General features: G+C 47.1%; 9 protein-coding genes across 9 annotated transcripts, besides 1 other annotated feature; 6 read left to right on the top strand and 3 right to left on the bottom strand.

The window, feature by feature from the left end:
- Positions 1-10: 10 nt before the first annotated feature.
- TSTA_094290 (uncharacterized protein) lies at positions 11-973 on the top strand (the record flags this gene model as incomplete). Its single annotated transcript, XM_002479101.1, has 5 exons — positions 11-30; positions 117-148; positions 199-350; positions 441-813; positions 879-973. 5 exons carry the CDS (start codon positions 11-13, stop codon positions 971-973), a joined length of 672 nt encoding a protein of 223 aa, XP_002479146.1.
- Positions 974-1,295: 322 nt separating this feature from the next.
- TSTA_094300 (uncharacterized protein) lies at positions 1,296-1,946 on the top strand (the record flags this gene model as incomplete). Its single annotated transcript, XM_002479102.1, has 2 exons — positions 1,296-1,304; positions 1,411-1,946. The coding sequence occupies 2 exons, from the start codon at positions 1,296-1,298 to the stop codon at positions 1,903-1,905; spliced, it is 504 nt and encodes a 167-aa protein (XP_002479147.1). The 3' UTR covers positions 1,906-1,946.
- Positions 1,947-2,082: 136 nt separating this feature from the next.
- Positions 2,083-2,104: a sequence feature (AT_rich).
- A 196-nt stretch (positions 2,105-2,300) lies between these two features.
- Positions 2,301-5,463, top strand: TSTA_094310 (dsDNA-dependent ATPase (Rad54b), putative; the record flags this gene model as incomplete). The annotated part of the gene is made up of 2 exons (XM_002479103.1): positions 2,301-2,620; positions 2,670-5,463. The coding sequence occupies 2 exons, from the start codon at positions 2,301-2,303 to the stop codon at positions 5,461-5,463; spliced, it is 3,114 nt and encodes a 1,037-aa protein (XP_002479148.1).
- A 600-nt stretch (positions 5,464-6,063) lies between these two features.
- Positions 6,064-11,325, bottom strand: TSTA_094320 (uncharacterized protein; the record flags this gene model as incomplete). Its single annotated transcript, XM_002479104.1, has 1 exon — positions 6,064-11,325. One exon carries the CDS (start codon positions 11,323-11,325, stop codon positions 6,064-6,066), a length of 5,262 nt encoding a protein of 1,753 aa, XP_002479149.1.
- Positions 11,326-12,170: 845 nt separating this feature from the next.
- Positions 12,171-13,023, bottom strand: TSTA_094330 (EBP domain protein, putative; the record flags this gene model as incomplete). Its single annotated transcript, XM_002479105.1, has 4 exons — positions 12,171-12,253; positions 12,304-12,538; positions 12,597-12,760; positions 12,828-13,023. 4 exons carry the CDS (start codon positions 13,021-13,023, stop codon positions 12,171-12,173), a joined length of 678 nt encoding a protein of 225 aa, XP_002479150.1.
- A 375-nt stretch (positions 13,024-13,398) lies between these two features.
- TSTA_094340 (uncharacterized protein) lies at positions 13,399-15,468 on the top strand (the record flags this gene model as incomplete). Its single annotated transcript, XM_002479106.1, has 6 exons — positions 13,399-13,517; positions 13,582-13,616; positions 13,675-13,744; positions 13,800-13,967; positions 14,018-14,370; positions 14,420-15,468. 6 exons carry the CDS (start codon positions 13,399-13,401, stop codon positions 15,466-15,468), a joined length of 1,794 nt encoding a protein of 597 aa, XP_002479151.1.
- Positions 15,469-16,001: 533 nt separating this feature from the next.
- Positions 16,002-18,038, bottom strand: TSTA_094350 (uncharacterized protein; the record flags this gene model as incomplete). Its single annotated transcript, XM_002479107.1, has 1 exon — positions 16,002-18,038. One exon carries the CDS (start codon positions 18,036-18,038, stop codon positions 16,002-16,004), a length of 2,037 nt encoding a protein of 678 aa, XP_002479152.1.
- Positions 18,039-18,452: 414 nt separating this feature from the next.
- Positions 18,453-20,193, top strand: TSTA_094360 (mtDNA inheritance protein Dml1, putative; the record flags this gene model as incomplete). The annotated part of the gene is made up of 5 exons (XM_002479108.1): positions 18,453-18,524; positions 18,585-18,787; positions 18,847-19,285; positions 19,339-19,877; positions 19,932-20,193. The coding sequence occupies 5 exons, from the start codon at positions 18,453-18,455 to the stop codon at positions 20,191-20,193; spliced, it is 1,515 nt and encodes a 504-aa protein (XP_002479153.1).
- An 856-nt stretch (positions 20,194-21,049) lies between these two features.
- Positions 21,050-23,986, top strand: TSTA_094370 (Hsp70 family chaperone Lhs1/Orp150, putative; the record flags this gene model as incomplete). Its single annotated transcript, XM_002479109.1, has 1 exon — positions 21,050-23,986. The coding sequence occupies one exon, from the start codon at positions 21,050-21,052 to the stop codon at positions 23,984-23,986; it is 2,937 nt and encodes a 978-aa protein (XP_002479154.1).
- Positions 23,987-24,546: the final 560 nt, after the last annotated feature.

Genomic DNA, 24,546 nt, shown 5'->3' on the forward strand with positions numbered 1-24,546 from the left:
ATCGACCGAAATGGATGAAATGACGCGGTTGTCTGTTCGCCTTCTTGAACTTCATTTTTCCTGAACCCGAATCTTCATTGCATGTACTTGCAGAAAAATGCTCTCACATGGGAAAGCACAAGGTCAGAACAGGTTGTTGCACTTGCAAGTAAGTCGTATCATGCATCTTGACTGCCTAACGTCTCTCTGCAACGCAAGCCTTATGGAGATTGAGAATCCGCAAGGTGAAATGTGATGAGCGCTATCCTGTTTGTCACCGGTGCTCGCCCACTGGACGCACCTGTGATGAATACGGAGTCTGGGGCGGAGGCAATCAGTCAAACGGGGCCTGTCGGGATCGAGCTATGACAGTATCCAATTCGTCGTCTAACCAGACCTGCAATTTACTTCTTCCTCGATCAAATTACGTTTCCTTTTTTGTTGCTAGCCGGGAAGATAAGGAACGTTTTGATTGGTTTGAGCACCGCACTTCGACTAAACTCAGGGGCTCATTTGACTCAGAATTCTGGACCAGAGTCATATTGCAGACTAGTGTTAACGAGTTAGCAGTCCGGCATGCGGTTCTAGCTGTTAGCTTTGTCCACCGAAGAGGCAGCCTGAACACCAGGGATACTTGTCAAGAAGAAGACGTTATCGATCATGTAAAACAAGTCCCTTTACGATATTTTGCTAAATCTATCGACAATCTTCAACCCCATCTGTTAGCCAATAGCCTGGCATTATTGCGTGTTGTCCTCATCACATGCATCGCCTTTACTACGTTAGACCTCCTTCGAGGTCACTTCGACACAGCACGGATTCATGTCAGAAACGGTGTGAATCTTGTGAGAAAGTTGATACTTCTCTCAAATAGGAATGATAAGCTATACCCGGCATAGATGTCGGAACCCATAGACAATTGAATCGTGGAAGCTTTTATGAGACTACATGGTCAGGCAGAGATTCACCACCTCATGAACCGTGCCGTATGTGAACCTCTTCTTCCGGACCCTGATCCAATACTTTCAACACCCAGTATCCACTCGATCAAAGAAGCGTGGAACCATCTGGACACTATATTACAGAGGATATTTCTTCTGAATAATCGGGCGCTTGAATGCGGGTCCGAGTGCCGAGCGCTTCGTTCACCTCCTCCTGGACTCAGAACAGATCAGCAAAACATTCTGGCCGCACTCTCTTCGTGGTCTGAATCGTATAGATCTTTCAGATCTCCACCACGTATGTGGGGCTCCAAATCACCAGAGGAGATAAGGGGTGCCTGGGTACCTCTGTTCGATCATCAAATGCTTACAATAATGGCATCCGTGTGTTTATTGCCCAGAAACGAGATGATATTTGACGCCCACACTGACAACTTTCTGCGACTAATCGACCATGCTGTAGAATTGTGGAAATATAATCTGAGCACAGATTATTATGACCGGCCTAAATTACTCCCTGGCCAGTTCTACAACATGTCCAGATCAATCACAGACAAAGGATGGATCGCAGCATTATACTACACGGCTCTCAAATGTCGGGTTCACAGGATCAGACTTCAAGCCGTTGGATATCTTGAGTCTTCAACATCGTGAAGGATTCTGGGATACATTGATAATGGGGGTTGTTGCGCGGAAAGTGATGGAGATCGAAGAGAGAGACTACTACGAGGATATCAATCCTCTTGACGATGTCTTTTCACTTTCGAACCTTCCTACCTCTTGGGATCTGTCGTTGCCGACTTTACCAGAGTCATATAGGCTACGAGAAGCCGAAGCAATTATTTCAGGTTGTCCTGTGGATAGGGTATATTTGGCATGCAAGCAAAAGCGACGCAACAGAGATCAGAAAGTTCTGATAGGAGAATATGACGTTCTCAATCGGCAGTGGATATATGCAGGCGATAGATCCCCCGAGGATACTTAATGTTACCGCCGATTCCCTTGCATACATGACTCTTAATAACATGTAGCATCGAATAAATATACTCTCAAATTGGAAAACATCCAAGTCCAGCTGGACTGGTGATGTATTGATAGCCAAATTAACTATCAGAGAACAACCCGCAGGTAGCATAGCTAAGCCATTTGAAAATTTACTCCCTATAAATTATTTTTATTATATTCCTCTTTTTCTACTAGCCTTCCACATACAAGGAGGTGATGCTTTGTGTATGAGACCCTGAATCTTATTAATAACCCTAACCCTTATAAAATACACGTGACTTCGTGACATAGGCGCGTTACCTCCACTTGTTTGATAGCGTCGACACATAGATTCTCCTCGTCATCTCAAAAAGTACATCACGGCTTGTCACGACCATGCCTTTCAAACCCTTCATACCACCTCTTAAACGGAAGGATTTACCGAATAACGTATCACAACAAGTGCCCGATGACTCAAGCGTACCGCACCCATCCAAACGACCGCGTCTCAGTGTCGGTGAACATGAGATCGAGACCGATAAGGCAAAGCCCGTGGTTCTTGATTTGACTTTATCTGATGCTAGGATAGTTAAAAAGGACTCGATAGCAAGGCGTCCCTTACTTAAAGTCAAGAATATGCCGGGTGAGATAGAGACACTGGCGGTGGGCAATGGCAACGCCAGCAATGATATTGAGGCATACTATAATGTTCTCTGGTTGGTTCTCGATCATATACTTGCACATGGCTGCTTCTTACCTAAACAGGCGCAAGTTCACAGCGAAGAAGCACAAAACCTGGGATGGCGACGGAATCCTAGTAATTCAGGGAGGGTATGGCTATCTTCGAGATGTATCTGGCCGCGAAATGGGTCGCATCGTGATCAACAAGCTTCTTGAATGTGGAACAAGCTTGACAATAGGAGGAAAGGATGTTGAGGTTGAGTCCGCAATCTCGAAGAAGGACTATCTTTCAGGCAAGGAATTCTTGAACAACGCTAGGAAGCCTTCCTCTTCAACTCCATCTCGACCGAGAACTGCCTCTAGCGGTGCTACTCAAATTTCTGAGGCGAAGAATGAGCTCTCAAGCAGTGAGGGACTTCTGGATTCTTGTATGAAGCCGAAAACTATGAAGCACGAGGTTGGGCCGCCAAAATTATCAGTGAAACATCTTAACGCCGCGGCCTCGAGAGGCGGTGTTATCGGCACGGCTTTCAAAAATCCCTTGAAAGAGACATCAACCGCGACACTTCAATCGGTGGTCAAACCAATTCCACGTCATGATCCCAATGCCCCTGGAGCTTTGGTTATGAAACGTCCAAAAACTGCTCCGAAGGGGCAGACGATTGTTGACGTCGTTGTCGATCCTTTTCTAACCAAGCATCTCCGCGAACATCAACGAGAGGGCGTCAAGTTCTTGTATGAATGTGTTATGGGCCTGAGGGATTACAATGGTGAGGGTGCCATACTGGCTGATGAAATGGGACTCGGCAAAACTCTCCAGACGATTACCTTGCTATGGACTCTACTAAAACAGAACTTCATCTATGAAGCAGCACCTGTGGTGAAGAAGGCATTGATTGTCTGCCCGGTCACGTTAATCAATAATTGGAGAAAGGAATTTCGCAAATGGCTTGGAAATGAGCGAATTGGAGTCTTCGTCTTCGATGATAAACGCAAGAAGTTGACTGATTTCACAATGGGCAAGGCTTATAATGTCATGATCATTGGATATGAGAAACTTCGTACTGTTCAGGAAGGATTGCTCAAGGGACATGGAATCGATATCGTCATCGCAGATGAAGGTCATCGACTGAAGACTGTGCAGAACAAAAGTGGTCAAGCGATTCAAGCCTTGAATACAGCAAAACGAATCATTCTTTCAGGAACGCCTATACAAAACGATCTCAGCGAGTTTTTTGCGGCAGTTGACCTAGTCAACCCCGGCATCCTTGGTACTTATAAAAATTTCATGAAGGAGTTTGAAGGGCCTATTGTTCGCAGCCAGCAGCCAGAAGCGACAATAAGAGATATCGAGAAAGGCGAAACAAGGGGTGAGGAACTTCGAGAACTCACATCAATGTTTATTCTGCGAAGGACAGCCGATATCCTGTCCAGGTATCTTCCTCCCAAAACGGAATACGTGATACTATGCAATCCTACTTCGGTTCAAGCAAGTATCTACCGCCATGTGCTTGGGTCTCCAATCTTTCAGACTGCATTAGGGAACACAGAAGGGGCATTTAGTCTGCTTACCATTTTAAAAAAGCTCTGCAATAGCCCATCATTGCTCAATGCAAAGACCGACGACGAGCCGCAGAACTCCACTGTGGCAACACTACTATCTACATTATCACCAAGCCTACGTCGCCAATTCTCACCGTCATCGAGTGGGAAAATCAGAGTCTTGGATCAGCTGCTTCATAACCTACGGACAAGCACCTCCGAGAAGATTGTTATTGTTTCCAATTACACCTCTACGCTTAACTTACTCGGCGTACTACTCACCTCTCTCTCCTTACCGTTTCTTCGACTAGATGGCTCCACACCCTCTTCCAAACGACAATCGCTTGTGGATGATTTCAACCGAGCTCCTGCCAGTACTTGCTTTGCATTCCTTCTCTCCGCCAAAGCTGGAGGTACAGGACTGAATCTAACAGGTGCCAGTCGTCTTGTCCTCTATGATGTAGACTGGAACCCGGCCACTGATCTTCAGGCCATGGCTCGAATCCACCGCGACGGTCAGAAACGTCATTGTTACATTTACCGAATTATGTTAAAGGGCGCTTTGGAAGAAAAAATATGGCAGCGTCAAGTCACAAAAATTGGTCTGGCGGACAGTGTCATGGAATCGAAATCCAGCAATATGGCCCAGTTCTCGCGAGAAGAACTTAAGGATTTGTTCCGGCTATACGAAGATAAGAGCTGTCAAACTCATGAATTACTAAATTGCAAATGCGGTGGGAGAGGCAGGCCTCCTCCAACTCCTGTTCCTATATCGCTGTTAGGCGAAGATGATGAGGATAACGAAGTGATCGATCCCACCGAAACAACCCCGGAGAAATCTCGAAGTATCTCCCCATTCTGGAAAGAAGAAGAATTATCCGACAGCGAAGACATAGACCTCCCAGACATCCCCACACTCATGAAAGCATCAGAAGTCAACATCGAAGAACAAGAAGACCAGATCCGTCGCGGTCAACACGCTCTTCATCGAAGAAATGGGCAGAAAGCAGCCAACACCAAGATGGCGAAGCAATCGTCAGCAACACTGTCAAGTCGCAAAAGAAAAGCTAGGAAAGATGAGGACGAGGACGAGATGGGATCTAGTGAACAAAGCAAGATCCAGCGTTTTCTCGCTGAGTACGCGCATATCGATCCTGCTGCGTTCAGGTCTAATGGCCGAGATAATGGAGATGATGATATAAAAAATCACATTGACGACCCCATCTTACAGGCTCTACTTGACGATGAGGACCATGGGATTGGATTCCTGTTTCAGAAGACTGCTTTCCCAACTTCTGGTCCCGAAACGTCTGAAAGTGGTGATAAAGAGGTTTAATCGCGCTTACATTGGTACTTTCCTCGACATATTGTACTTATTTTATGATTCATATCATTTTGTCCCGAATAGTATAGATATAGAGTTTGGCATTTATGGATGGATGGGGCTATTGATTAGTTATTTTCGGGCATCCGGCAGGTCTATATACATTATTAATGATTAGAGATATATGCAAGGAAGAATTGCATTGTATGAACAGTTAGCAATAATCAAACAAACATAAATACACGAAGAACAGGGTCTCATACACTCAAAGGAACAATTCCACCAATGCTTCGATAAAAGAAGAAAAAAGACACTTTCAGAGAGGTGCAAGAATGGATGCCAATGGATTGACTACATATGAAACGCAGGTGGGTGGGTATACGGGTGCAAAGGAACAGACGTCTAGGTAAATAATGGGAAATCGTTTATATGCAAGATTATCAACAAATGACAACGAGGGGGTAAGCAGACGAGATCAAAACTCTTGAAGGAAAATGATGTCAACCAAGAAATGGGAGGTTCAAGAGAGATCAAAAACTTGTAAATCACGGGGATTAAAGAGGTTTGGTCGATAGGAGGGTGGCAGGCGCAAGTTATATGAGAATTGCGCAACTAATAGCGCAGCTTTCCAACCAGTCCAAATGTATATGCAGCCTCAGCCTCGCTCTTCATCTGTATCATGTAGATTCTGAAGGCGCCTCCAGTTACTCCACCCTTTTGCTGGATGGTTCCTCCGGAATGATTCTCCCATACGGAAATGGCAATACCGGTTCGAGCGACCCGTTCAAAGGAGCTTTCACCAAGACAAACGTCCAGTAAGACTTCGCCTGCGGTCTTACCCTGGATGAGGATTCGCTTTTCTTGTGTCATGGTCACTCTTCTAGGCGATGCACCAGGGGTTGGAGTTGTGGCGCCGTCTGCTCTAGGCTCATCCACAAAGTCGTCGGACTCTCTTCCTGCATTTGATAGGTCGTTGCTATTGGCATCTGCGATGTTCGCCTCCACGGTAAACTTCGTACTACCAGCCGTTCCAGGTCGGGATGATTTGGGCGTCACGGGCATAATTGTCAGCCGGGCTGCTCCCATGTCACGCCATCGAGTATTGCTCTCTCGCACATAGAGTCTAATTTTCGCATTCGATAAGCCAATTCCATCTGCTCCCTTGATCGCAGCCGCAATTGCTGCGAGACCAGAGCTTCCACCAGCGCCAGAGTAAACAGTACTTCCATCACGACTTCCTGTGCGCGAAGTAACAGTCGATCTGGCAATACTGAAAAACTTACTTCCTGTACCAAATCTCTTCAAGGCTGAAAATGCGCTGCTCATTGATCCAACGCTACTCTCAGATACCATACCCACAGAAGGTGCATGCTTCGCAGCTCGATAACTATTTTTCCTTCGGGGGAAACCAAACCAGCTGGTTCCTTTATTTGATCCGGTCGAGTTATAGCGCGATAGGGATGCAGGCTGATAAGGGCCACGAGCATTTTGCAAGGCAATGTATGTTGGATTATTGATGCGAGAATGGTTAATGAAGCCATATAGAGTGTCACACTCATCCACATTCTGCGAGCGGAACATGATATTGTTGCTGGTTTTGATTCTGGATCGTTCAGTTGGTGGTGACCGAATGCTAATATCTATTGCTGTACCACGTCTAATCGGGACGAGTGGTGTCAGTTCTAGGGCCACTAGAGGGCGATCCTTGCGTGGTTGCTCGTCTTGATTGTTAGTGCTGTGAGATGTGATCTTATAAGCTTCAATAAGGCCTGGAGTTATCACCAGTTCACATTCGTCAGGGTACAAGCTCTCCCACTTTCCTCTATCCGACCAGGAGAATAATGTGGCAATAGCTTTTGAAGCTTTAGAAGGCTGAGAAGGAACGGACCGATAAGGACCTTGTGATGCCGAGTTGGACGGAGATAAGGTATCGTTATCAAGAGCGGGAATAGAAGCGGGTGGCTGCAGCTTACGCTGATGATGTATCGGAGGTAATTCATCTTCGTCCTCTAGCTCTTCATCAGAAGTGTCAGATGTATCTGAGTCAGAGTAGCCCATGTCATAATGTCGAACTGTAGACGTATCGGATTCGGCGGATGAATCAGAAGCACTTGATGGCTCATACTCGTGCTTCAAGGGGGATGAAGACCTTCGCTTTTGTCGGTTGGTCGATGGACTCAGCACAGGAGTATTCTTAAGAAGCGCTTGGCTAGGGGATCGATGAGGAGGTGGTACAGGTGCTTCGTCTTCCGCGTCGGAGACAGATATCTTAGATAATGAGGACTGAATATCCGGCCAGGTTTCGTCATCATCGGAAGTCGTATCAGCAGATAAGGCACTATTAGTACTGCTGCCACCCTTCCGCACTTTGGGGATCGTGGGCATTTTCATAGTTGGTACAGACGACACACGTGCGCCGTCATGATAATCATCTTTGTCATCTGCAGGTCGCTCTCGTCTGATCTTTGAATTTGTGGATTTAGAGCTTGATTCAACATTCTTTCCAGCATAAAAACGTGCGGCCGCTTTTGGCGTGGTAGTCGAAGAATCGACATCCTGCTCCGGGCCAGGAGACGCTCTTGGGGGTGTATCTGTTTCAGTAAGCTGTTCTGCATGACGTGAGCGTCTCTTTGCTTTGGCTCGTTTCAGCCCAGGCGATGCTTTCCCGTCGATAGTCTTCTTTTTATCACTGAGCTCTTTGGCCGACGGCAATGTTGCTCGAGCATCGGGCGATGTTGGTGTTTGAGGGCTATTGACTAATGCATAATCCGATGCTCTGGTAATGTCTGAAGCTAGAGAGTTACCTGAGGTCGCTTCTGAAAGTGAGCTCAACGTGCTAGGTCCGGAGCTATGTGTGGTCGAGCTCTTTCCAGCATGACTAACGACGCTAGCTTGTTCACCAATTGGTACATCAATCTCACTTGAGCTCGGCAAACGCAGCTTCTGTTTAGTTAAAGCCGACGAATCGATTCTGATCTCACCAGCAGCCTTGGGTCTTCGACTATTTGAACGGTCAACAAATTTCTTAGACTTAGGTAATGCTGGAGGTACTGGATCCAAGCCGAGCATGTTGACCCATTCGAATCCAATATCTTCGTCGTCGATAGTTAAAGATAGCAGCTCCTGCCATTCACCATCGTCGGCTGGGGATTTGCCACGGACCATCACCACAATTTCGCCTTTTAGGTCACCATTTCGTGCAGAGACACAGTTCTTTTCTATTGGGGGAAACAGAAGCCAGCGATCAGTGTCATCAATCTCGCAAATCAGAAGGTCTCCTCCCGGGCCCGCATCAGGAGCGTTGTCTCTAAGCAACAACTCCGCATGACAATCGATCATTTGGCCGCTTGAATGCATTAGTGACAGGTTGAAAAAGTCACGAGCAAGGACCCGGCGAGTCTTATCGATGACGACATTGGAAAGCACCGCCAAAGTATCCAGACTTCGAGCTCTGGTACTATCGATATATGCAGCAGATTCGTCTTCAAGTCGAGCACGTTCTTCGTTTGAGCGGTGTCGCGCTTGCTCAACCAGTTCCTGATACGATTCCGCCACTTGTTCTGTTTTCGCTGAATGTGCCACATAATCGATTCCTTTGAAAGTCTTCGATAAGTACTTCAAACGTACCAGCGGCCTTTTCAGAAGGTAAGCCACATCTACTTTCTCGCCATCTGCATCGATAACATCGCCATTTTCGTCTCGTTCCATGCCTTGGTCGAGACTATGGGTTTCTACTTTGTCCGACTCTTCTTCATCAGCGGGAGCAAGATTCACGACTACATCTTGAAACCCCATACGCCAAGCTTTGAGGTAGTCACGATACACCCTCTGAGCGCCCTGTGCCCATGCCAGGAGAGCTTCGGTTTCATCCAGAGGAATGCGCTTATGGAGCGTCTTGAGGCGTTCTAGAGCGACACCCATGTCGACAATTGGCCTAGTGAAGTTTATGTCATCTTTTGGGTCTGCTGACGGTCGGAAGAGACCTGCTGCGATAGCCGAGTCGGACCGTGAAAGGACGCAGCTTAAGAGAACGGGGATGACGCCGCCGACAAGAGTGCGTAGTTCCCGCATATACTTTGTTTCGTCGGCGGAAAGCTCTAGCATCAGATCCGCCATCGTCGCTGTTTCCAGGCGCGTTCGGTTACTCCTCAGACTTCGAGAAGACCGTACACTACGTCTGGTAGACTTCGGATTAGACAAGATGGAGATCAGGTCTGAATGTTTCGTCAGCCGCCGCTGAAGTCCGCTCTCAAATTTCGGAAGTGAGTCTGGGTCGAAATGATCCCGTTTCTCATCATTTATATCGTAAATTGAATTTGCCTTCTCGGACCTAGACCGATTCGTTTCGCTTCCCATAACCGACCTATCGTTCACAGTGCTACTCAATGTTTCCTCCGATGCGATGGTAGAAAGTTGGTGCATGCCAGTACTTGGGAAAGGTCGTCTTAGCCGCAAAGGGAGAATCACATCTCTATCAGACACCTCCGAGCTTTGATCAGATGGTTCATAGTCCTTATTTTTCATATTACCTCTGACCGGATGTGAGGTTCTGGAGGGCGTGGATGGAGCATTTTCGAAGGATTTTGTCAGATTTTCTACCATCTCTAATTGGCTCTTTCTTGGAGTTGACGTTGTCCCCTCTTTGTGTTTCGAGACAAAGGAGTCCCTTGTTTTGTCAATGCTTAAGCGACGCTGAGTGTCCGTAGCACCACTTGGCTTGTCTTGTGGTGGTTGATCATTAGTCGCAGAAGAGACTTCGCTCAGTTCCTCAGTAATCCTGGATTCTGAACCTCGTGACAAAGGTCTCGCTGTCCTCGACCTTGTTTTGAGTGGAGCAGGAATCTCCACTGGTACATCGTCATGGCCATCCACAAATGGATCAGGCTGGGTTGACAGCCACGCTGCTATTTTGTCACCCTTGTTTGCAACAGGAGGAGGACGAGGAGGCGCTGGCTTTGCAAACATCTTTCTAGACTCATCGAGCACTTGATTTAGAATTCCGCCCTTGGGTTTCCGTGCGTCGCGTAATGTCTCTCGGAGCGCAGGACCGCGCCGTCTTCTTCGAGACAACTCCGAGAAATTAGCTTCACTCGCAGCCCAGTCATCATCGTCTCTCGGTGGCGGTGTACTGCGTCTCATACCTTCCAGCACACTTTGAGCAGGTTCTTCGTCGTGCAACGACGACTCCGACGATTCACGCACGTGCAGAGTCTCCTTGTCGGAGAGCAATCCATCATCTGTGTAAATGTACTTCGTCGTCTTGACTGTGCGTGGTTTCTTTTGAAAAGGCGAGGCACTTGTAGGTGATCGCAAATCCTCAGTGTCAGTCTTTGCGCCACTTCCTAGGTCCGACACATCGTCCTTGCGCTGCGTCTTCTTGCTTGGTAAGGAACTTGACGACGAATTGAAATTTTCGTTTGTTTTGTAGGTTGTAATACGATTGGGCGGTGGTCCTTTGGTTGTCTTGGAGCCTGTTGGCGGACTACGCTGACTTCGCCAGTGCTGGTCGCTCACAACTCTTTTCCTCGGCGTACTTTGGCTTCTTTTCCTGATCCCACCATTGCCGACAGCTGGCGTATTATTGTCCACCGTCTTCACGCGAACTGTAACTTTGCGGGGCTCTGGCGTCTTTGTGGGCTTGTTTCGTCTCGCTGTGGTTTCGCTTTCTACGTCCTCAACGTAGGCCAAGGGATCCTTGACGGTAGTAACACCACCTCCTTTCTGCTGCCACATGCGCACCTTCTCGCGCACAGAATTTGAGTCATGAGAGCCTAAAGCCTTACCGATGTCGAGGGATTTTGATTTGGTCGGACTGGACCTGGTGCCATCGCGCCCAGGACCAGCATTTTGGCGCGGGGTAACAGGAGGGGGCATTTGTATCTAGAATATAGGATATCATCAGAAACATTCTGGAAGTCCGACGGCTGCTCTCAAGCTTGCTGAAATGGAATTCGGAGGAATGCTGGGATGAATGGTTCACTGTTTATTTTCCACCCACGGGAGCCAAATAGAATGACGAAATGGTGGAGAGACACAAACTTACAACAACAATCACCACAGGCAGACACAGTCGCGCATTCTGCTTGAGAAAATTGTTGGAACTGCCATCAATTTGGTATATTCAGTGAAAAAGCTGAAGCAAGTCAGTAAAAGCGCAGCGTGGTTGGGAGATATTCAAGTTGTTCGTTGTTGTCAGCTGCCCATTTCGAGGTGCTGCAGATCGGGAAGGCCCGCATTTGGACCACTCAACAACGGCGGCCATGACTGGCGTGCGGCTGCCCCGGTAACCATCACATCCGCCATTTTCCTCTTTGTCACATTGGACAACTACCTAAACTCTACTCGTGACTTGTCTTATCAGCCTACTAACTATCGCGATATTTACTGGTAGATGACAACCAGCTCAACAACAGCAGTCAATCGCAGTCGCATCAAGTCGCTACATAAGAATACCCTACGTCATCCGAAGCCGTGCCGAGTGGAGATGACTTCGTGGCTGTTTTGGAAGATGTGGATATATTCGAGGCTGTCCCTGATAATATTGCGGTGAGTGAGCAGTCAGATCAAACCAGGTACCTAGGAAACAAGCTGCAGCCCAACTTAAACAGTTCTCTACCCCGGCGTTGAGACGATTTATTGGTCTACACGTATATTATCTGACACGCCACCAGGAAATGTGAGTCTAGCCCGGAAAACAAGGAATAGACATGCAATCAATATTATCGCTTTTTTTTCGACCTAGTCTCGCTCTCGAATTGGTTTAGGGCCTGAGAAACAAGACAGACACTGTTGTAAAGAATATCTGTGGAAAGTATTAGAATCGAAACACCTTTGACAGAGAACAATACTCACAAGCAGGAACGACGATCCAGACGAAATTCATCAAGAAGTAGTACACCCAGTAATAGAGTACCTCGGGCCGACTATGCGATATCCCGTTGACATAGTAGTCAAAAAGGCTTGTGGCATAATACAGGGTGTCTCCATACAGATGAGCCATGCATATAATGATTCGCAAAGGATGGTTGAGCGAATGCTTAATGGTTGTCAAATATGCCACAAGGAGGCATAAGGGCCCCCAAAGTACCTATACAAACAGTGAGATGGGTATGATTGATCCGTTTCCGCGAGCTTATTCCACTTACCACTGTGATTGTCTCGATACTAACAACAAAGGAGTCCGACACTAAATATCGAGAGTCGGATTTGGCATACTCTTTCCAGAGCTGTCCAAAAATATCTTGCGCAGGGCCCATCCGATCGTGATGGGTGACAAAGTAGCCTTCGAAGAAACAGTGAAGAATGCCGGCTACGGCGACACATCAGTCTCCATCTCGCGCTCGATCAATTCTTATGTTGTAGGGTCTGCTTCTTACAAAGTGCGAACCATAGTATGGTGAGTTTATCCGCAGAGGTCATTGAAGTGCGTTTCATTATCGCCAATCCTAGAATCACACATAGTGAAACTGCCAGACCTGTGGAAAATAATCCCACTATATAGAACAAACCGCTCTCATTTGATCTATAGTCTTGGATCTCCAAGCCGAGAGGGAAGTAAGGATGCGAAGTCATTTCCAGAATGCATATATATCACGATCTCTTGAAGGGCGATATATACTTTCTACCTCACTACATAGAAGTATCAGCAAGATATCTCATACACAACATTTCAGAACCTCCGTTTGTTCTCTTACCTGATAAAGATCCTAGTCTGACCTTTAAGCATTGCAATTCACTCGAGTAGAGCTAGGTGAGATGTAAAAACAATCCGATGTAGAAAAGAGTCCCCACACATGCTACCAGAAAAGGCATGGTGGCTCGGCATCTCCAACTTGACCCGCAACGGTCCTCCTCATCGCATCATCTGTCGACGACCTATCAGTCTGCATCCACCCATCCCATGGAGCCCTATGCCTGCACAGTTCTTCGTACCACGGGGGATTGGCAATGGCTCTGAAACCAGGTCGCCGGACTTCTCTGAGGCTCGACTTGTCTCAGGGTGCGCTTTCGGAGTCACCACCGGGCATTGCATCTTTGTTCTTGATCCTCTTCGATATCAAGAAAGGGTACGATTGCCACATTCGATGACGCTTCATGGCAATTACCAATAGCTAATGCACGGTATTTTAGATATGTGATTTCGTGGCAAGAATCGATACCGGGTAGTAAGTCAGCTGTTTTCGACAATTCTTTGTTCAGGGTATTAATTATGCAATCGTCTAGTCGACCTTGAAGGAGCCGTCGAATACAAGTCATTGCCGTCGGGATTACACAATGTTTCTGAGGACCTCATGTGAGCGATGCAGTTAGGAGTTTATCCCTGAATTACAGTTTCTAATTATCTGAAGATACTTTGTTCACGAAGAATATGCTGGAATATGCGCTTTCATAAATCAGCCCGCCGCCGAGACCGAGCGCAATGCTCTAATGCTAGCTGTGGGCGTATTGGTTCCTCTGAGCTTTGGAAGACTTGGGAAGAGCTGGAGGCATGCTGCGGGTCTCAAAAACCTTGCAAAGTGAGTTATACGATTGGCATTCATAGCTTCGTTCTAATGAATTACGTTAGGCAATGCGCGAATAATATATCGGACACCCAACCCCTAGCGGAATATTGGGACAAACACCATGTGCGTGATAACGAGCCTAGATTGGAAGACACTCCACCAGATTCTCCAGCTGTGCTTCGAAGGCCCTTGAAAACAGACCGCCCAGAGACGTTACAGTCGAGAAGTTCCATCAGCGACGCAGCGGGCATAGAAACCACAAAACCTTTTCTAGCGCCTTACCATCCTGCTTTATCACTTCCGGACTTTGTCGAGAAATTCGGGCCTCTTATATTTCCTCTATACAGAGCTTCTCTCCTGCGGAAAAGAATCTTGATTGTGACTGAAGCTCCAGTCCAATCGACCTGTGACTATGGTAGGTCTCACGAGCGCCATATCTGGTTCTCTCGCTAACTGATGGAAAGTATATGCACTCGCACTGTTGTCTTCACTGCCCCAATCGCTATCTCCTTTCTTCGATCAAGATGGCGCGCCACCTCTTCGCCCGCGACCGATATTCAATGTGGGAATCCACGATATACCCTTTCTGTCGACAAACTCCGATACATATTCGAGCTGGATTGCCTGCACAACAGATAACGTGTTGGCAACAAAGACCGAACTTTTCGATATATTAGTTACTTTGCCAACCACACACTCACCACATATTTCGCAAAAGACGTATCCTAAAATAGAGATTATGCACGGATCCAACACACAGCAAAAATCAATCAAACTAGTCACCTTGAAGGCAACACAGCGCGATGCTCGCCGCTTCGTCTTACTTCGAGATGGACTTCGTCGTTTATCTAGTGCCGTATCAGAACAAGATGACAATCCCAACGATAACATAGATGACGCTGCATCGACCTTCTCATCATCCTCAATCGTTGAGCCCTTATCTTGGCCACGATTAGCCTACACATCATTCTTATGGTGGGCATCTGCAGGCGAAAAGCGCACAGGTCTATCCGAAGATGAAGAAGAGCAAGACGAACAAGATACCAGTTTATTGCCGAATACTCATCACGGCCAACTCTCCCACCCGGGCCTCCAGTCGAATGAAATAGATCAGCCGCGTGAAATAGCGTTGATCGCTTATTTCCGCCGATTAACTACGCTCGTATTCACAACACTCGCCGATGCCGTCGCACGGCAAGGTGATATCGACGACGAACCCCCGGCAACAGGCATATATCGCGATGATCCTGACGATGACGAGGAAGCCGAAGAAGTCGCAAATTTCCCCTCAGCCGGTGACAACGACAACGAGCCCCTCCTCCCCGCTAATACTGTCTGCAAAGAAGGACTACCGCCTGTAACAATCACATCATCCGATATATCCGAAATGGGACTCGACATGTGGAGTGCAACGGATAGAATGTTTATAGAGGAATTGGTCCAGGTATGGTGGAAAAGGAGGGCGGACGTGAATGGAACGAGGATTAGATGTTGTGGTATACCGATCTTGTAAATTGACTTTGACCATATATACCTATGTTGGATAAAGCTGTTCCTTGTAATATTTCCTATTTCTTTCTACATATGTATGGCAGTTATCCAGTCCACAGTATATATGTCGATTTATCTCTGTAGGTACGATTTTCCAGAAAGAAAAGCAATAACAAGAGAGCACTGAATCAATGTAGACGCATACAAACAATATACTCAATGTTCCAATTCAATCAACGCCGTCCAAGTGGCGAATGCCTCAATCCAAAAGACGCAGAAAAAAGAAAATCTCATGTAGATATATATACAATAAGTGAGAAAAGAGACCGACAGTCCATATCACGCGGATGAGGAGAAATAGAAGGATGGAGAGACTCAATCGCATGGATTGGTGATGATGAGAGTAACGACGCCGGAAAGAGTACGCTCAGTAGGAAGAAAGAATGAGGTAGGAAACCCTAAAATGCCGAAATAGTGAAATCGCTAAAGCTCGAAAATAAACGCCGAATCATGACAAGATATGAGAGAATCAAATGAGCGTGTGCTTGCACCCGTTCAGTATCGCCGCGAGCCGACAGGTGCTGTATCTCTTCGATCCTTAACATCGGATTCGCTCCTTATATCCGAGTGCTTTACACCAGGTATGCGTCTTGCGGGCGCTACTTTCATTCCACCTGGACCTGAACGAGCCGTAGCCTCATTGGCACTCACGGATCGTTGCGTGCCGCTTTTCGTTCGGCCTCTGCGTGCTCGGATTTGGGCTAATGCTTCTTCTCGAGTCAGAGGCGTCCCGGGTATGACGTCCATTGGGTTGTGTGTATGTCTTGATTCAAGTTGGATTGGTACCGTTCTTGTTATGGTTTCTTCCTTGACGGCAATGATTTGGTCGACGGGTGTGATGGGTTGTCTTTCTGATGATCGCTGAGGTGGTAAGATAGGATTCCGGGCGATAGAGGTAACAATTTCAGTGTTTTTTACAAGTGGATTGACAGTTCGGTGTGGTGGTCCGTTGACAACTTGCTGCTCCTCTGCTTCGATATCGATCTCATACGAGCGCCGATGCGTAATGATGTCTTCAGTCTGAGTCTGCATCTGCATCACTCTTACTGCAGGGCTTACACGCGGAACTGCGGTGTCATCCTCAACCTCAACATCAATATCATCCCCCTCGTCCTCATCAGCGTTTGGGAGAACGAGGGGCTCCTCGCTCGGTCGGTCTTGCATATAAGCGTGCGGTGATGACACCTGGACGAATGTTCCCGTCTCCTCACAAAACGCAACTGACGACTGTCGTGCTGGTCGACGAGCTTTTTGCGCTTCAGTCGTCTCTTGATAATGTGGTGTGGGTGGCGTCATTGCAGTTACCGGGCTCACAAGAGGCGAATGTGCGGCTGACGTGGCTGGCGTTTCCTCACGAGTATTTTGTTCTTGCTCCTCTTCCTCTTGAACATGTTCGTCGTCATGCATATTTTCTTGTAAATCTTCCTCTCGCATGGCATCGTCCCATTCCTTGTCATGGACATACTTTTGTCCCAGGCTTTCCGCGATTCTGCATGAGCAACGTTTGAATTGGCACTCCATTTTCATGAAAAGAACCATGTCCTCAGCCTTTTCTCTTCTTCGTTTTTCTAGTTTTATTTCTGTCTGTAGATCTGCTATAAGATCCCCTTGATCTTCCAATGTTCCTGGTTGTATATTTCCTTTGTCCGAAGCACGTCGTGATAGCCTCATCTTCTTATTAGGAGTCTCGTCTCTGTGAGCCTCGTGTTCTGTGTCAGAGTGCGCAACTTGAAGAATTTCCAATGCATCCGCGCTTCGCTTAGGCCTTCTTGCTGTTGGAGTTGTACATGTTGCCTGGTCAACATAATCGACGATCGGTTTATTTATGCTTCCTTCCACTTCATCAACATGCGACTCCAAGACGCTTTGTTGATTGTTGGACTCCATAGCGCGCAGTTGATCCTTCACCGATTGAAGTTCTTCTGACATTCCAGCCAGCGCATATGCGCGCTCGAATGCTTCTTGTTTGGCCGTTTCTTTGGACTCGCGCTCTGCTCGCACTTCCTCTTTCAGGGTTTTGATTTCCCCTTTTGACAATTTCAGTTCCTCCTGTATTTTGACGAGCATCGATCCAGCACGGAATGCCTCTTTGCGTGCTTTGCGAACCTCCTTTTCAAAAACAGTTCGTTCGTGTGCTTGACGTTCTCGGGTTGTTTGTAATTCTTCTAGTAATGACTCGAGTCTCTCGCTGATGCGTCTTTCTCGAGCTTGTGCTTCTGAAAGCAAGTTATTGGCGTTTGCAAGAGCTGACTCTGCTTCTTCACGCCCCAAGATGGCCCTTTGAAGCGCAGCCGACCCTGATGATGCAGTAGAAGACGAAACATGTTGTGGACTCGCTGCTGGGCTACCCGCTTGCGACAGATTGTTCAAAAAAGCGATCTTTTCCCGGACATCTGACGATTTCTGACTTAAGTCAGAGGGTACAGAGAAGGAACCTGCTAGCTTTTGTTGGTTGATTCGTTCGGGAGATGTGGGAAAGAGAGGCGTCTTGGTCGGAGAGAGGTGGTGTTTGGATGGTGACGGTGACTCCATGGTGGATGGTGATGATCAATCTGGTTGTTGGTTTCTAGAGTATACGCATGGTAGAGTAACAGACTATATTCTCGATCATTAGATAGTGTGGCCGATATAGACCTCGATGTTGCTGATTGTGCCGTTTTGTCTGAAAGTGGAACAGCTTACTGGGCAGTGTGAAGTCTTAAACCCTGTCCGTGTCGAGTGGAGCCAACCGTTTGTGATGTTTGTTGAATATGTCCTTATGGGGACTAGCGTGAGAGAGACCGTTGCTCCAAGCAACCATCCCGTTAGCATCCAAAAATGGAATAGTACCCCTCTCTGATCACGTGAAGATATCGCATTTTCGATAAAATTCATGACATTGTCAAGTCATCCCACTGTTATAGAGCAGAGTGTAGACTGCTCTCGTTGAAATGACTCTTTCTCACCATGCATGAAATTATCACCTTACAGCTAGGTCAGCGGAGCAACTACATTGCAACCCATTTCTGGAATCTGCAGGTCGTTCAACATACATTGTGTCGTTTTTCCATGAATTCATCATATCTGACTGTCTTGTAGGAGTCATATTTCACCTATGGAGAAAATGAAGAACCCTTAGTAGACCATGACGTACATTTCCGACCTGGGCTGGGAGCAGACGGAACGGAGACCTTTACACCGCGGACAATAATCTACGATCTAAAAGGAGGGTTTGGGACGCTTCGTAAATACAACACGCTATATGAAGTAGAGGATCCATCAGGTCATCCTCAAGGACAATGGTAAGTTTACCGTCCTTGAAGAACTGTTGGTGTTCTTAATGTCTGACTGGAATAAATAGGGAAGGTAACGAGGTGGTGCAGAAGCAACCCAGCATCCCTCTAAATGAGTACCAGAAGAGTTTGGAAGCTGGACTTCCGACTCTATCCTTGACCTCTTCATCAGTACGATATTGGTCCGACTTTAACCGGATATACTATCACCCTCGGTCTATAGTTCAACTCAATGAGTATGAGCTCAACTCCTCCTTGATGCCTTTTGAAGACTGGGCAGTGGGGGAAGATCTGTTCCGGGACTTAGATAAGGAGCATGACCTGCTGGATCGAGATGTCCGTCCATTCGCAGAAGAATGTGATCAAATACGCGCACTTCAATTATTCACAGGCTCCGATGACGCTTGGGGAGGGTTTGCTTCTAAATATGTCGACGCTCTCCGAGATGAATATGCCAAGACTGGTATATGGGTATGGGGGGTGGAAGACGGAGCAAGGTTGCCAAGGGTGAGGATATCCGCATTTACCTGATGATATTATGAGTAGCTGACCTCGAGTAGCATAAAAAGATGTCAAAAATGATCAACACCGCCCGGACACTAAACTCCATCGCACCATTGGCAACATTATACTGCCCTATTATTGATGCTCCCCAACATCTTCCGAAATACCTCAATATTGACCTGCAGTCGGAATGGTATAAATCTGCACTAGTTGCTTCCGCCGTGGAAACCGTGACTCTTCCAGCTCGGCTTCGGACCTACCAAGATTTCGAAACGTCATTAATGGGACACCGCGGAAGATCACAGACGATCTTCGAGTTACAATCCTCGATCATTGGCCCAGATGCTGGCGACAATAGAACTCCTTGGGCGACTAAGAAAGGCACGACTCAAAAGCCAGACGACGAAGCGAAGTTAGACTTTGACATCAACTTCACCATCCCTCAGTCAATGGCCGATGACACGGCTATTTTCACTCAGGTACAAGTCTTCCGCGGAGAAGAACAGCAAACACCTGAGAGTGAATCGTCGAAAATTGGCGACATTGGCCTGAAGCGGAAGATTCGTCTTTATGCCTCCAAGCCCGCTGTTGAAAGGTAAGGTGCTCTTATTTCCCTGATGCCACGCACATAGAGCTGACCAAAAAGTAGGTTCTCTTCAAGGTTACGATTCCCTCTTCCTGATAGCTACCCGCGCAATATGTTCTCCAGTTCCGACGAACAGGTAGGAGTAGAGCTGGTGGCCGCTGTGTCTACCACATCTAGGCTCGCCGACAAATTGAAGGACCTGCAGGCCATTGCGCATAGAGGAGTAGCGGTGGAGGAACGAGAGAACTTAACGAATGGTCTTGGGGAACTCGGGGAATTGTATGAAAAGGATTGGATTGGTGAGTCGGACTCGGGCGACGATTGAATAATCTAGAGCTCGATTTATGATTCGTTCTGTTGACTCGAGAGCCATTTGATGTGATCTGCAAGCTGTATTCAATTGTTACGAGACATATGATACACCCGTGCCATGGTGTCGAGGTTCAGGAGTTCTCCAAAATCCATCCTTCTACAACATTAAAGAAGCTGTAAGTGGCACTTCTCGAAATTGGCAGAGTTAGGGTACAGTAGAACCTAGTTATAACGCACAGAAGGCCTCTCAGGGTCCCAGTCAATATATCCAGAAGTGAGTTCGATCTAGGGATGAAGGGCACATTCAACACACTTATCTATTCTAGTGTTCGTAGATCGGATGCTCTTCAGTCCCATATTAAAGTAATCCAAGCAGAGATCAGTGGAAATATTCCTTTCGTTATAGCCAAAGTTCTCTACTGTAGTAACAAAAGACACTGATGATGCAGATGATTTAAGCTTGTTGCGCTATTCCGGATTAGGGCTGCAGTGGGGAAGCTTGGGAAGCTGATGCAAAGTGGCCTCAAAGACTCAACAACTTCCAAGTGTCCAGATCCGAAAAGGCCAGCTTTTGAGTCATCCTCTCCTTACGTGGCTTGAACAGGACACCTGGCACCGATATATCCCATTTTTCTACATTTTATTCAGTTCGTCAACTTTACTGTTGATTGTACATTCAGTCCCTACATGTTTTGAAACCCATCTCAGCACTTGAACTTGTGAGATTCGGCCTCGAGATTATCGCTTACGCTACAAGATCACGAATCCGATTTACTGCGTTGGTGCTTCAGCTCAGGCAGCCCTCTAAGGGCCAGTCTCTCTCATATCCGTGTTGTACCCGTTGAGCTTTGCTACGATATACTCCTACAATGAGCGATACACTACGAAGGAGGAATATGCCTTTGTCGGCATATTCTCCTTTCTTAACCTGCGTTCTCTTCCCGTTCCTTCTATTTCTCCTATGTCTACCATCACCTGCTTCGGCTGCCGGCTCAGCCGTCCTCGGAATCGATCTTGGAACAGAGTATCTAAAAGCCGCTTTGGTGAAACCCGGTATACCTCTCGAGATTGTCCTAACCAAGGACTCGAAACGTAAAGAATATGCAGCGGTTGCCTTCAAGCCTTCCCGAGACGGAAATGCGGCTTTCCCCGAACGATTCTACGGCAGTGACGCCCTCGCTCTCGCCCCTCGCTACCCCGATGACGTCTACTCGAACCTGAAAACACTACTCGGTATACCATTCGCGGAAGATAGCGATGCTGTCAAATTGTACAGCGGGCGATACCCAGCTCTACAACTTGAATCAGCCCAAGATAGAGGTACTATTGCGCTGCGTAGCCAAAGATTCGGCGCTACCGAGGGCAAGGACGCTTTCTTGGTGGAAGAAATTCTTTCTATGCAGCTCAAACAAATCAAAGCGAATGCCGAAACTCTAGCTGGCAAGGGTAGTACCATTCGGGACGCTGTTATCACCTATCCAGCTTACTATACTGCCGAAGAGAAGAGAAGCGTTGAACTAGCCGCCGAGTTGGCAGGATTGCATGTGGAAGCCTTGATCAGCGACGGCCTTGCTGTTGGTTTAAATTACGCCACCAGTCGAACGTTCCCTAGCGTGTCAGACGGCGAACAACCGGAATACCATCTCGTTTATGACATGGGTGCAGGTTCTACCACAGCTACCGTTCTTCGCTTCCAAAGCCGAGCTGTGAAAGATGTCGGCCGTTTCAACAAGACCGTACAGGAAGTTCACGTTTTGGGAGCTGGTTGGGACAGGACAGTAGGAGGAGACGCATTGAACCAGTTGATTGTGGATGACATGGTCAATAAGTTAGTTGAGAGCAAGAAACTCAAGGACGGAACAACAGTCTCCGATGTCAAAGCTCATGGAAAGACTATGGCTAAACTCTGGAAGGATTCTGGACGTGTCAGACAAATTTTGAGTGCAAACACTGAAACCAGTGCCACATTCGAAGGGTTATACGAAGAAGACGTTATCTTCAAGTATAAAATCACCCGCTCAGAATTCGAGAAATTAGCCAAAGATCAGGCCGCCAGAGTTGGAAACCCAATCGAAGATGCTCTGAAATCAGCGGGCTTAAAGCTAAGTGACTTGGAGTCCGTCATTCTCCACGGAGGTACCATCAGGACTCCATTTGTTCAAAAGCAACTAGAAAAGCAGTGTGGAAGTGGTAAGCTCAGAACAAATGTGAACGCTGATGAAGCCGCCGTTTTTGGTGCGGCCTTCAAAGGCGCAGCATTGAGTCCTAGCTTTAGAGTCAAAGACATTCGTGCCGTGGACTCTGCTAGCTATGCCGTGAAGATCAAGTGGACCTCAGATGAAAAGGAAAGACAACAGAAACTCTTTACCCCCACTTCTCAAGTTGGTGTTGAGAAGCAGGTCACCGTGAAGAACCTAGAGGATTTCGAGTTTAGCTTCTACCAACAAATTCCGGCTGGTGAAGATGTGATCGATTCTCCAGTCCTCAATGTGGCCACACAAAACTTGACGGCATCTGTCAGCAAGCTAACCGAGAAATTTGGTTGTGCGCCTGTCAATATCACCACGAAGCTCAATGTCCGTCTCAGTCCAGTTGACGGGCTTCCAGAGGTTACGGGCGCATCTGTAAGTTGTGAAGTTGATGCTTCCAAGAAAGGAAGCGTTGTTGCCGATGTCAAGGGCTTCTTTGGCCTAGGGAAGAAGGATGACCAGAAACCCCTGAAAGAGGAGACCGGCGATGAACCAACGGAGTCTGTCACGCTTGAGGATGAGGCTCCAACTTCATCGGCGGAGGAGATGTCTACTACTACAGTATCTGCTAAGGAGACCCAGAAGGCAGAATCTGCATCCCGAATTGAAAGTATCACTATCAATTTCAAGTCTTCCCCTCTCGGACGCCCGCCGCTTTCAACAACAGAACTCAAGCGGATTAAGCACCGTCTTGCCGCGTTTGATGCATCTGATCGAGAACGCGTGTTGAGGGAAGAGGCTCTGAATGAGCTAGAGGCATTCATCTACAAAGGCCGCGATTTGGTTGATGATTCAGAATTCCTCAAAGCTGTCAAGGGAGATCAGCTCACCATCCTCAAGGAACGTCTTGAAGCAGCAAGTGAATGGCTTTATGGCGACGGCGCGGATGCAAGCACAAAGGAACTGAAAGAGAAACTCGCATCGTTGACTGAGATTGTCAAGCCAGCATTGAAACGAAAGAAGGAAAATTCTGAGCGTGGCGTCAAGGTACAACTTCTACAAGAGATGCTCAACGGGGCCAAGTCCATCCAGAACATTGTAGATATGCAAATTCAAAACGATGAGGAGATATTTTCTTCTTCGCAAGCGGCTGAAAGCGCATCATCTACTTCTGAGACTTCAACTGCGTCTAGCCCTACCACCACTCCTGATGATCTCGAGGAAGACCCTTACTCATCATCAGGTAGCTCGTCTACTAAATCTTCGGCCACCGCCAAACCCACCGCACCTACTTACTCCATCTACACCCCTCAAGATTCCGCCTCCCTGAAGACCACTCTTGACTCAGTGAACACCTGGCTCGAAGTCCAGCTGGAAGTCCAGAAAACCCTCAGCGAATCTGACGACCCAGCCCTCACTGTAGCAGATATTGACTCAAAACTCAAAGAACTTGAGCGTGTGCTACAACGTATATACGCTAAGATGGGAGCGAAAGCCGGTGGCGGCGATTCTTCCTCCAAAAAGAGCGAAGGAAAGAAGAAGGATAACGGCAAGACGAAGTCGAAGAGCGAGAAAACATCTACAAAACCAAAACCATCTGTCAAGGATGAGTTGTAATGCTATTTCTCTTTTTAATTTTTGTGCTCTGATTGACATGTACGTATGTCCATTTGTACATGATAGATCTTGAAAGGCGTACATTGTTATGTTAGATTTATGCGATAAATGATATCTTGATATTACCGGCTTACTGTATCTCTACCTCCATTCATCAGTTCAACGTACACCCAAGTAGTATGGTTCAGCCGTGGAACATAAACTGAAGGTTCTAAGGCTTTCATCGCTGCTCCTTTCAGGTTATCTCCCTTTTTATAGAGACTCCGGCTTGGAAACTTAGCATCTCAAGCAAGCCAATGGGATAAGGACTTAAGCATGGAACATGGGATACTTGGTCTTGCTGAGGGACCCGAAATAAACCCGTTATGTGTTCTTTAGTAAGGCAAACGCTTAAATATCACCACTTAGATATCCTTTCACTTAGAAATTTAATACACTTCGAAAAATTCGGATCGGGCCATTGTAGAAACTTCGTCAGAAATGTCGGTTTGAAAATAAGACCCTAATCTAGCCATTTTCTGTTAGCAAATGCCAAGGTTCAGAGTCTCTATAACCCAACT

The sequence above is a fragment of the Talaromyces stipitatus genome, genomic scaffold (assembly GCF_000003125.1).
Source record: "Talaromyces stipitatus ATCC 10500 scf_1105507295527 genomic scaffold, whole genome shotgun sequence".
Lineage (NCBI taxonomy): Eukaryota > Fungi > Ascomycota > Eurotiomycetes > Eurotiales > Trichocomaceae > Talaromyces > Talaromyces stipitatus.